At 36.6% G+C, this 13,073-nt stretch overlaps 1 protein-coding gene across 27 annotated transcripts in view; it reads right to left on the bottom strand.

The window, feature by feature from the left end:
- Window positions 1-13,073, bottom strand: part of TMCC1 (transmembrane and coiled-coil domain family 1) — a 261,462-nt gene that overhangs the window by 139,778 nt on the left and 108,611 nt on the right. Inside the window, exon 1 of one of the 27 annotated variants that reach the window (XM_074404142.1) lies at window positions 12,670-13,067. The exons of the other annotated variants lie outside the window; for them this stretch is intronic. Within the exon in view, the coding sequence (XP_074260243.1) occupies window positions 12,670-12,708 (39 nt within the window). The 5' untranslated portion in view covers window positions 12,709-13,067. Of the gene's footprint in view, window positions 1-12,669; window positions 13,068-13,073 lie in introns of those variants that run through there. 27 annotated transcript variants of the gene reach the window in all.

The raw sequence follows: 13,073 nt of genomic DNA, 5'->3' as shown, positions 1-13,073 counted from the left end.
TTGGAGATAAGTCTCAATCTGAATCTTAAGTATCACAAGTGCTGGGAGGATTAAACAAGATTTTGTTCATAAAGTGCAGAATACAATATCCGCAATACAATACGCAGTCAATAAGTTACAGCTACTACTATAAAGGCAATATTCCTTTGACTGATTGATTAAAGAAAAAAAAAACAGTACAAAAATACTAGCATACTAGAGCAATTTAGAGTAATCCCTAGGGGAATAATCTGATTTGAAATCCATATATATTCTGAGAATACTAAAATTCACAAAGGAATGGGATTCTTTCTGGGGAAACTAGTTAGAGGTAACATCTCAAGGTCTCTTCCAAGATTCCAGTTTTGATTTCAGGAAAGGCACAAAAGCATTTAAATGACTTAAAAGTAGGTCACCAGACTCACTTCAGTGCAAGGTAATCTGACTCCCAATCCCTGAGAAAGATGACATATTTTCCCATCCCTCAAAACACAAGATCCTTAGGCCTATCTTATTCTAAACCAAGACCTCTTGACTTTTCTAAAACTAGATGGGTTATAAGTACAGCATCACAGGCTAATTCGCTCTTTTTGTGAGTGTGCTTTTATTTTATTAATTACCCTTTGGTTATCCCCAGAGCCAAGAGGTTTGTCTGTTTTAAAATAAAGAGCAAAAGCAGTCTGTGCAGAACAAACATTCCTCAGAAACATTAAACAAACAAATGAAAAATGCCAAAATATTTCTCGTTTAAATTCCACTGGGGAACATGAGGGTGAAATGCCACTGGCCAAAGGGAACCCTTATCTTGCATGCCATGCAATCCAACCCCCAACCAAAATGCCTCCTTCCTACAAGCACACACTACTTTCTATTGATTTCCCTCTGCTTTGGTTGTTGCCTAAACTCTAGTGATCAAGGCTCCAGTGAATCTTCTGGCCAAAGGAAAATTATTTTCCTTGCTTCCCTTTTGTTCTTCTCTAACAGACTACTAGTTCTTTTGTCCAGACCACGTGGGCAGTTGGCTAAAGGCCTTCTGCCAGTCACACATGCTTAGCAAGCAAAACGTAAACAAGACATGTTCTTATAAGCTGAAATGTTCTAAATGCAAACTATAGTAGTTAGGATTCTGAATATTCATAGTCCATTTAGTGGAGTATATTAATAGACAAGGGTCTGCAATAAAAGAAAATTTAAGCATGCAACAATATTTCTTTTCAACATTAAGGTCAAAAGAACATGAAATTAGAAAAGACAAGAATTCTAATTATGATTTTATCACTATGCAATTTCACTTGTGCCTTCATCCCATCGCTGATGAAATAAGACTAATGATACTTTTCTCTTTTCTGCTTGCTGCACAGGTTGAACTTCATAATTTCTATGGTACAGCGTAATTACAAAAAGTGTACTATTTTCTCCAGGGAAAGCACTCCCTTTAAAGGAAGAAAGGATAGTGATAGGGTCTGGCTGTGCGTCCCCACCCAAATCTCACCTAGAACTGTAATCCCCACGTGTTGGGGAAGGGACCTCATGGAAGGTGATTACATCATGGGAGGCGGTCTCTCATGCTGTTCTTGTGATAATAATTTCTCAAAAGATCTGACAGTTTTATCAGGGGCTTTTCCCCATTTTTTCAGCACTTCTCCTTCCCGCCATCATGTGAAGAAGGGTATGTTTGCTGCCCCTTCTGCTATACTTGTAAGTTTCCTGAGGCCTCCCAGCCCTGTGGAACTGTGAGTCAATTAAACCTCTTTCCTTTATCAATTACTCAGTCTCAGGCAGGTCTTTATAGCAGCATGAGAACAGACTAATACAGATGGAGTAAACTAACTCCACTCTAACAGGGTCTTTGTTTTGTAGTTTGTTTTTTGAGGATTTTTTTTCTTCCAAGAACCTGGCATCAAACAAGTATATCTTGATTTGGCAATTCATTCAGAATTCATTAATTACAGTAGAAGCACAACATTCTCCATCGTAATATAGTATACAGAGCCTTCCTAGCAGCAGCAAATAAAGAATGGTCATGTACTTTCAGAAATGAATTGGGAGCAGAAAGTAAACATTAAAATATAATTTCTAAGGAAAATAAAATTTTCTTGTTAGATTTTACTTCTAGTCAGCATTGCAAACTTAAAAGATATCTTACATTTTAATACTTAATTTTCTACACAGGCTAAAGCCAAGGTAATTTCTTAAGATCTTTTTTTTCTAATAACAGCCATATAATAAAACAATCTTTGAGTTTTTTTTTTTTTTTTTTTTTTTTTTGAGACGGAGTTTCACTCTTGTTTCCCAGGCTGGAGTGCAATGGCGCGATCTCAGCTCACTGCAACCTCCGCCTCCTGGATTCAGGCAATTCTCCTGCCTCAGCCTCCTGAGTAGCTGGGATTACAGGCATGCGCCACCATGCCCAGCTAATTTTTTGTATTTTTAGTAGAGACGGGGTTTCACCATGTTGACCAGGATGGTCTCAATCTCTTGACCTCATGATTCACCCGCCTCAGCCTCCCAAAGTGCTGGGATTACAGGCTTGAGCCACCACGCCCGGCCAATCTTTGAGTTCTTAACATTCGCATTATCTCTTTCTCCACGTGGCATTCTCATCATCTGTATTTACTATTTCACTAAAAATTATTTCCAATATGACATCATATTTTAAAAATGTAAGTAAGTATCGGGTGATGCATTTATGTAGTAGTTAGTCCTTTGACATTGTCGGTAAATATCCTCAAAGTAGTAATTATATAATTAAAAGTTATTTTAAAAACATACTCAGTCTTTATGCTAAAGATTTACCTCTTTGAACTCTTTTTAGATCTTAGCAGATCAAGAGGCCTCAAGAAAAGGAAATATGAAGTCATATCTTTCCAAGTAAACTGCCAGTCACACCAACTCGGCATCTTAAATGAAAATGGAGCAATATGCAGTAAAGCGTTACTTGTTTTCAGTATATACACAATCAGGAGGTTTGGTCATTGAATAGTTTCAACAGATCTAAAGACTATTTCTGGATTCACTACTGCTATATTCTGTAATCTTCAGTTATCAATTACTTCATCTTCCTAGGCAGCAGTATAAAAGACAGATAATACCACTCTGTCATTTCAATCCTTTGCTGCCATGCCAGAAGAGTTTATTGAATCATATTTCTGATACTGAAAAAACTTTTATTTGACTTTACTGCCTCTTCCCATTACAACCCATTCTGATCCTCTTTTTTCACTGTTAAACTTCACGAAGAAGCTGCCCATACTAACTCCATTTCCCTACCTTTTTACCTTGTCACCTAATGTCCATTCTACTAAACTAAAATTGTATTTCTCAAATTTTACTATTTTACCAACATAAATGAGAAAAGCGGTACTGAAGAGGTCAGCAGGGAATTTAGGTTCAAGCTTTCAATTTAATAATTACAAGATATGTATATTTAAGCATATCATATTACATGTTTGCACATCACTTTCCTCATTTATAAAATCATCAGTCTTACAAATTAGATGATGATCTCTAGGGTCTCCTCCCCTATTGAACCTATAGTTTTATAACTAAATTCAGTCTTCATTTTGAATTTCTCTTTGGCATTTGAAACTAAGCACCACCTCCACACCTCTATTATTTGCTCAAAGTCCTTCTATTCATTATTTTAACTTTTATCTCTGAGCTAATATCCTCATTACCTAACTCTAAACTCTCTATTTCCAAATACAAAATCTCTCTACTTAGCCATTCTACCTTCATCAAAGACATAATATACCCAAACTTGAATTTACACCCAACCCAACAAATCACCCTCAGCTTGCCCCAAATCTCCTATTTCTTTAGATTCCTCAATACCTGGAGTCTTGGCTTAAAATGAAAACCGAAAGTTCTTTTATTTCCTTCCTACATCTTATTTTCATTAAATTATACTGATCCTTCCTTCTAAATAACTAGTATCTTCCCCTTTTAAATTTAATCATTCATGGATAGCTTACTCTAAAAGCCTATTACTTGTTCTCTCAAACCTAATCCCTTCATTTTTCATAACATTCAATATTCTCTTGCACTGTCCAGTATGATAGCCACTAACTACAGGTGGCTAGTTAAAATTAAGCCAAATTAGAAATTTACTTCCTCCATCACATAAGTTGCATTTCAAGTCACATGAGACTAGTGACTATTACACTGGCCATCACAAATACAGTTTCATCCTCACAGCAAGTTCTATTGGCTGGCTCTGTAATCTTAGACAAAACCTCTCACCACACTATTTACACCATGGGTTTTCTTCTATTAAAGAACACGGGCTGGTTTTCTAACACTTATCTAAACCAGTCTACAATCTTTTTCCCGACATCCAGACTCTCCAGATTTGGCTCCATCAGATACACCTTCATTCATTTTCTTTGTCGACACAAACTCTGTTGGTCAAGTTGTTTTCACTGAACAAGTAGGTACTATGCTTTCATTATCACATTAATTAATTCATTCAATACATAAACTGTGTAGACGGTTCTAGGGATACTGCAGAGAATAAAGCAAATAGTATTTGGACAACTAAAGTTTTACTTCTTTTTTACCCTCTTCTAGCACTGACTCTCTGCCTATCTACCTTTCAAATCTCAACTCCTTCAAGGTTTATTAGGTCACCTTCCCCCTTTTTGATCTCTCTCAACAGTTGTATAGAGCCTACATTTAGACACAATTAAATAGAACTTAGTTTTATCTTCCTTCATGCTTTGTCTTCCCAGCTAGAATTTAAGCTACTTAAGGAATCTAGCAAAGAACAGCAACAAGGCCAGTGTGGCTAGAATAAAATGAGTAAAGAGAAAACAGAATATGATATCAAAGAGTTAACAGAGAGACAGAATATAAGTACCATGTAAAAGTAAGTGAGAAAGGAAGATACTGGAGGATTTTGATCACAGGAAGAACATCATTTGGCTTAAGTTTTATTGGTATCACTTTGGCTAATAGAGTGTGTTAAGGATAAACCCTAGTGAAGCAAGAACAGATGCTGGGAGACTAGCTAGAGGTTAACACAGTAAAAGAGAAGAAGGTGCCTCACGCCTGTAATCCCAGCAGTTTGGGAAGCCAATGAGGGCAGATCACGAGGTCAGGAACTCAAAACCAGCCTGGCCAACATGGTGAAACCCGTCTCTACTAAAAAAAATACAAAAATCAGCTGGGCATGGTGGCACATGCCTGTAATCCCAGGTACTTGGGAGGCTGAGGCAGGAGAATTGCTTGAACCGGGACCCGAGAGGCAGAGGTTGCAGTGAGCCGAGGTCATGCCACTACACTCCAGCCTGGGCTACAGAGCGAGACCCTGTCTCAAAACAACAACAACAACAACAAAACAGAAGAAAAGATGGTAGCAGAGATGGGTAGTTAAGAAATACCCAAATTTCAGGTATATTTAAAAAGTGGAGCCAAGAGGATTTGCTGATATACTGGGAATAAGAAAGAGGTATGATAGATAATTCAAAGATCTCAGAGTTGAAAGATCAAAGTGCCATTAACTGAGATGGGGAAGACCAAGAGAACCAGGGAGGGAAATGACACCAGAAGCTTCGTTTTGGACACTTTGAGTTTGAAATGTCTGTCAGACATTCTAATGGAGATGTCAAATAGGCAACTGAGTTCTGTAGGTCCAGAGTACAAAGGAAAGATCAAGACGGGAAATACACATTTGAGAATTTTCAACATATAGGTGGTATTTAAAACCATAAGACTGGATAAAATCACCAAGAAAGCAGTACACTGAACTGAGCCTAGGCCGTAGAAATATTAATTCAAAGGCCAGGATGATAATGAGAAATCAGGAAATGAGACTGAGACTGAGTGACTAGTGAGGTATAGGAAAAACCAGGGGTATAGTATCCTGGAAGGCAAGTGAATAAAGTGTTTCACTGAGGAGGGAAAGATCAACAAGTAAAATGTTGCTGAAAACTAAGAAGAGAATTAAGAATTGAAAACTGGATTTAGCAATAGGGAAACAGTGAACATCTTGGCAAAAGCATATCTGGGAGACTAGTATGGGTGAAATGACCAACAAGAGAACCAAAATGATACTAATATATACTTTACAATATTCAAAACTATAGAATTAGAATGGTACTAACAGATATAACAATCTTTCTCACTGCTTATTCCTCTTTTGACTCTCTTTATTATTTGTTGCCCAGGCTGGAGTGCAATGGCACTATCTCAACTCACTACAACCTCTGCCTCCCAGTTTCAAGTGATTCTCCTGGCTCAGCCTCCTGAGTAGCTGGGATTAAAGGCACATGCCACCATGCCTGGCTAATTTTTATATTTTTAGTAGAGATGGGGTCTCACCAAGTTCGTCAGGCTGGTCTCAAACTCCTGACCTTGTGATCCATCCACCTTGACATCCCAAAGTGCTGGGATTACAGGCGTGAGCCACTGTGCCTGGCCCCTCTTTTAACTCTTATAAGGAACTACTTTTACTAGAGTAAAAGAGGTTGGAGGATAAAGAGAGGGGCATCTCCTGGGAATGTGTGCCATCATCTTTTCTATGACTTCAGGTGGTTGCTGAGTACCATTTGATTACCACATGAACTGTGGTATGTTATTTTTTGTTTTATTTGGAGATACAGACACAGAAAATATTTGGAAGTTAATAGAATCTTCCATTTATCAGCAAAAATTACTATTTCTGACAACTTTAATGGCAGAAGATGAAATACTGCTTAAACACTCAGCAAATTTAGAAACCAGAATGGGACTTTCACATAGACTGCATCCCTCAAGAAAAGCTAGCCGTTAGCCTTAATTTGAATAACAGGCAAGGTGATTCTTGAAGTCACAAAATATACATTCAAAACTTTGCAAGGCAAACAGAAATGAGTTTTTATTGTTAATATAACAGTTGGGTTAGGTATGTCAGACCCAGGGACACATCAAATATTGTGTCACCACTATCTTTAGATGAATGACATATAATTCCTTTTTCCCTCTTTAGCTAGATTCAGAAAGGTAATCAGATCCTTATTAGTCTCTATATATCTAAATATCTAAATGTACTTGCTCACTGAATAGAGATGGGAAATTTCATTAGGGTGTTTCTAAGTACTGATGTTTATGCAGGAGTCTAAATGATACAAATCCATAAAGATACAATTTCCTAAATCTTAAGGTCAAGGAAACATGTAGTTAGAACACAGAAAACTTTGCAATCTCCAAGGAGATTTAACTATCTTCTCTGGGGAGCACATTTTGCTCTCTTAGATCTACATGGTCGGTAATTTATTACTGTTTTTAAAATTTAAACTGACATCACTATCATGAAAGCATTTCAGAATTACACATATTTCTAAATTAGTTTCTCTATTTTTAGCCTATTATTTCCAAAAGTATTTGAATAGGGAAGTCATTCTCTATTCTTTATCCATTCCCACTACATCAGCAATACACAGAATTCATCTTACTGGGGTGTCATTTCATGTAACAGAAGAAAAACATCAATCTTCCTATTCTGGTTTTGCAAAATACCAAAATGACTGATCTCCAATAATGTTGGACACTTGAGTATTCAAGTTCTAGAAAGCAGATAAATATATCATAGTAGCAATTAGAATGCTACCTGATTTAAGCCTCCTAAAAGTGGGTTAATGATTAACAAGGAGATAGTACGTTTAACCATTAGTAAAGTATAAATGCAAAACATTACATTTCCAAGTATGAAGTTTGTCAATGTCTAGAGTAACTTAGAGAAAATTTATTAAATAAAAAGCATAAGAAGGAGAGGTATGTCCTTCCATTATTTGAAAACATTCACCCAGTACAGACTCTCCCTATGCATTCAGGGCTGTTATTACATATAATACTATACTACTTCACTGTATCCACCTAGTGCTTATAATTAAGAAGGTTCAACATACCTTTTAAAAACTGTGGTAAAATATACATAAAATTTACCATTTTAGTCATCAAAATATTTTTAAACAACCCTAGTTAACCTACTCAAGATGGAAATAAGAGATCCCTACACACTTTAAAAAAGATATTCACAGAAAGATTAAATCAGTCATGTATCATAGACCATAAATTCAAAAGAAATCAGATAGAAATTCAAAGGAAACTACTTCTGAAAAAAAAGCTACAGGTTTTATTAAAAATTCAAATTCTAACCAACATTTCTCTACTTATTAATTTTCTTTTACTGATAACAAACTGATACCAAGTGATAGGACACTAACAAACTGATACCAAGTGACAGGACAGTATGAAATGTAGAAATAACAAGGACAGTTTTTTAGACTAAAATATTTCCAACTGTTCTATAAGTCTGGATTAAATAATTTCAACAAATCAACGGTAGAACTGGGAAAAGATGCCACAAACCTATTTCTCAGTTACTAATCTCTTCACAGGTCAAACTGAGACATACTGGTAGAATTCTTACTTTCTATGTTTTTTCACCATATGAAAAATGTAAAGACAGCAAAAGAAAGCTCTCAAATGGAACAGGAAGAAATATGGTATGATTGAAAAAGAATCATCACTGATTTACTGTTATTTCAATGAATTTTAATATAGAAAGTAGGTGCTGTGAGGCTACCTCTACCCTAACATAAGTCTCGCATGAAAATGTGAAAATAAATGGGAACTTCAAACTAAGCTATTCAGATCCACATCTGGAAAATTAAAGTTTTGACTTATTATTTTAGAATAATCAGTATGGCATTTATCTTTCATGTTAGAAAAGTCAGAAAAAAGATGTTCATATTTGCTTACATGTGCATAAACAGTGGGATAAATAAGAAACTGGTTACCTACAGAGATAGGGGTGTGAACTACATGAAATGACACAGCTAGAAGCTGAGATTTCAGTTACGTAATTTAAAATTTTGAATTGTGATAATTACCATTCAAAAGTAAAATAAAAGGGTATAATATTTTACTGAAACAATCTTTACAAGTTTTCTTAAAGCTCCCCTACCCTTTATCACACTTTAGAAAAAACTGATTTTCTACTACCCATAAAAGATTTTGGACAATAGTTTGCTCTGATCAGAATGAAGGTCAGGGTAATTGAAGAAGGACTTTCTGAATGTCTAACTCATTGTATTTCATCCTTAAGCATTATTATAGAAACTCAAGAGTAAATTTTTCTCCTTAGTAGAAGCTCTTTAAAAGGTGGTACAATTTAAAGTTTCACAACTGCATGCAGATAAGTTTCAACTTACATCTAATTACCACATATTTAATATGGCTTTATTAAATCAATAATCTTATTCAAATCAATATTTCTCTGCCCAAAGAAAGCAATCTAATTATGGGAAATATTTTATCAAGTTTGACTGTTAAGTTCAAACTCTATTCAATACATACTTTAGCTCTATAGGAAAGGGTTGCTCTAAGGAAGTTACCCAAGTTACCCAAGTTTATTTACTGTTTTCTATCTTAGATAAATGCAGAAAAACATCGGAGACCATAATAGTGAGAATGATTAACATGCCAGAAATTTAGGGAGGCAGTTGGTGTGGGAAAACAGAATGCGTTTGCTTGTAGACCTACATTTGACTCTACTTCCTGTTGATCTCGTGCAAATGACTTAACTTCTCTGAAACCCAGTTTCTTTTAATGATTAAAAAAACAAGCTGATCCCACCTAACTCAAGAATCATTAAGAGAATTAAATGAAATATCCACATTGACAGGTTCCAGTCTATTTTGGATGGTTCATGCAGGAGACAGGGGGCAGGAAGAAAAAGATTTCCTTAATGAGGATTCTTGAAGTCACATGTAAGATTAATATAAAAGAAGAAAATAATCTAAAATGGCAAGGAAAATCAAGAACTTTTCTGTGAGTCATGTAACTGAAATCCAGTCAAAAACACTAGGCGAGCATCTTTCTTAAAACGGCATGTTTTTTACTTCACCTAAAACTTAAATTACCTCCTCCTTTTTTCTTAATTCAGATGTGAACATCTATCAGCCTACGCCAATCATTTGAATTTTTTTTTTTTTTTTTTTTTTTTTTTGAGGCAGAGTCTCGCTTTGTCATCTGGGCTGGAGTACAGTGGCACAATCTCAGCTCACTGCAACTTTCACCTCTCGGGTTCAAACGATCCTCCTGTCTCAGCTTCCTGAGTAGCTAGGATTACATGTACACATCATCATGTCCAGCCAATATTTTTTGTATTTTTAGTAGAGATGGGGTTTCACCATGTTGGCCAGGTGGTTTCAAACTGCTGACCTTGTGATTCACCCACCTCTGCCTCCCAAAGTGCTGGGATTACAGGTGTGGGCCACCGCGCCCAGTCGAATATGCTAAGGAAAATACCCAGTGTAAGTAAGCACGACTACAACCTTATACAACGTTAATATAAAAAGCATCTAAAGTGAATATTAGTCTTAAAATTACTGCAAACATTTATATCTTCTTTCAGAAAATTTCCAAGACAATTTAAAGATGGACACATCAGTACTTCTTTTTGTTAAAATAGAAAATTGCTTTTAAAACTCAAATCTCTTGACAACTCTATTCTTGTGGAAAACTACTTATTAGCAAAAATATTTGTTACTAAAGTTGGAAATGGCTGAAATTGCTGCTATTCAACTGTGTTTTTATTTTAATCTATGAAAAACCAATTTCAAGTGTTCAATGTATGCCAGAAATATCATAAACTGGGATATGGCAGGTCCCCTGCTCTCAGTAACCTATGGATTTAGCTGAAAAGATAAACTGAGACACAATGCATTTGCTGATTTATTTATTTATTTATTTTAGACAGAGTCTCGCTCTGTCGCCCAGGCCGGAGTGGAGTGTATGATCTCAGCTTATTGCAACCTCTATCTCCTGGGTTCAAGTGATCCTCCTGCCTCAGCCTCCCAAGTAGCTGGGACCATAGGCACATACCGCCATGCCCAGTTAATTTATGTATTTTTAGTAGAAACAAGGTTTCACCATGTTGAGCAGGCTGGTCCATTTGCTGAGTTTTTTTGTTTTTAAACTCACTAACATAACTATTCGGTTTCTCCTTCATATTTAAGTGTCTACAGACTGAAATAATAAAAAATATTTTTTCAGTTCATTACTCTGATAGAACAACAAATTCGATAGACAACAAATTTCCTTAGATTTGGTCTAGATCAACCATTATAGGATCCATAAATCACATTAAAATGAGCAAGAGGGGTACCACCAGTAAAAGGAATGAAAAACGGCTACATCTTTGAATGTTTTTAAGTAATGTACCTTTCATTTCTTCGTATTATAGAAAGGATGCATCCTATTCCATTGAAAATATTCTTTTTGTAAATCATTGTCATATACATAGTATAGAGTGAAAAGGGTAAAGTTTAAAAAATTGGGAGAGAAGTATTGGCAGCAAAATACCCATAATGTATTATTATCTTCTAATTAGAAAAGTATCACTTGGCTCTCAACTATCAGACACTCTTGTGCAGGAATGTCACTGCCCTGAGAATCTACCCATCTACTTTTTAAATGTACTACATATATGAAAATACAAGCACTGGAGGACATTGAAAGAGCAAGAAAAATTATTCTTTTTATTGTGTAGGAGAAATTAAGGCTTTCAAACACACACACACACACACACACCCACACACACACACCCCATGGAGCAGGGGGTAAGGGAAGCAAGGGAAATATATTTTAATACTCCTAAAAATCCTGTTAGCTTTAGAGGTCCCCAAAAAAGCTATACAATTTGACACAGGGATGGAGGCACATACTCTACACTGTGGTCATCTGTGAGGAACTAAAGTTTTTCCCTTAAGATCACAACACATTTCAGGATTTAATAATTCTGATTAATAGCCAAGGCAGTGAAGAATGCCTACTGATTTATATTTGTTTAAGCTTCTGTATTCAGGGAATGAACTACAACACAACTGGGCCACCAACTGCTATATTTTTTTAAATAGAGCTTTTAAAGAAAACAATGGGTTTTGAAATAAAGCTTAACTCTTACCACACCTCTTTGCTTATTAGTTTCTGTACTAGCTAAACTCAGTGACCAAGGAGGGCTGGCTGGTTTCATAAATCAGCATCCTCTCTTAAATCAGTGCTTTACCTTTTTACTATTTTAAGTATGATTTTCTCAGGTTAAAAAAACTTTTCCCCAAAAGCTGTACACATGGAACCTGCTTTTCAGTCAGAACTCTGTAAAAACTGCTTTGTGAGCCTCTCCGAAACTGCTTTTCACGTACTTCATTAAGTATTCAAGTTACTCAACACAACCAGTCATTTTAACATCTTAATGCAAGTCTTGCTCATTGAACTATTTTGTGGTAGTTTTTCTCAGTTTAATAGTGAAATGTATAAAAGCACTGATTCCACAGACCAAGAAGGTTTTCTCCTCTTGGTTCACAAGCTGCTAGATTAATTGCTTATTAAATACACACTTTCAACCCATAATTATCTCTTTTACACACACCCTTCTGGAAATTCTATCTCTGGAGCAAACTACGACTTTGCCCAAATTCAGATGACAGCTGCAGTTTTAGGGGAACACAATCTGGGGCTGCCAGTGCAGTCAGCCTTCAAGCTTTGTGCCTGTCAGATGAAAGAACAAAAGGCAGCACTTCCTCCCCCAGCCCCTCCTTAGCGCTGGAGGACGGCAGGCTTGACAGAACAGTTCCAGAGAAATAGGAACCATGCTGAAGCAAGTGAGAGTTTCCCCTCCACAAACACACAAAACTACCGACCCACCTTGGATAGCTGCCTCCTGAGGCTAAAGCGCTGAACCATGATCACTCAGAGGCTCTTCAGACAAAGCAATCCACAAAGGGTTTTTTAAATAACAGCTTCTTGGGAAAGTCGGTGGCAGAACATTTTGAAGACTGCCAGAGAAGTGCAAAGAATTTCCCTGGGAGTCTTAGCAAACTTGGAATGCCTTCATTGTTCTATCAAGAGACACTGCAAAACCTACGTGGGAGAGGGCAGGGTGGGTGGGGCAGTAATCCTGAAGCCGCTGCGTCCAGTGCCAAGCTCTTCTAGCACTTCCTGTGAGTCAGCTGTGAGGGGTCCAGACACAAGGACCACCCCTTCCCTTTCCACCTGACCACTAGGCGAGGATGCCGCTGTGGTGCTACCTGAAATTCCAGGGGACAGAC

Source organism: Saimiri boliviensis, chromosome 8, assembly GCF_048565385.1.
Source record: "Saimiri boliviensis isolate mSaiBol1 chromosome 8, mSaiBol1.pri, whole genome shotgun sequence".
NCBI lineage: Eukaryota > Metazoa > Chordata > Mammalia > Primates > Cebidae > Saimiri > Saimiri boliviensis.
The sequence above is the reverse complement of the archived record's forward strand: the minus strand, read 5'-3'. Positions and strand labels throughout refer to the sequence as shown.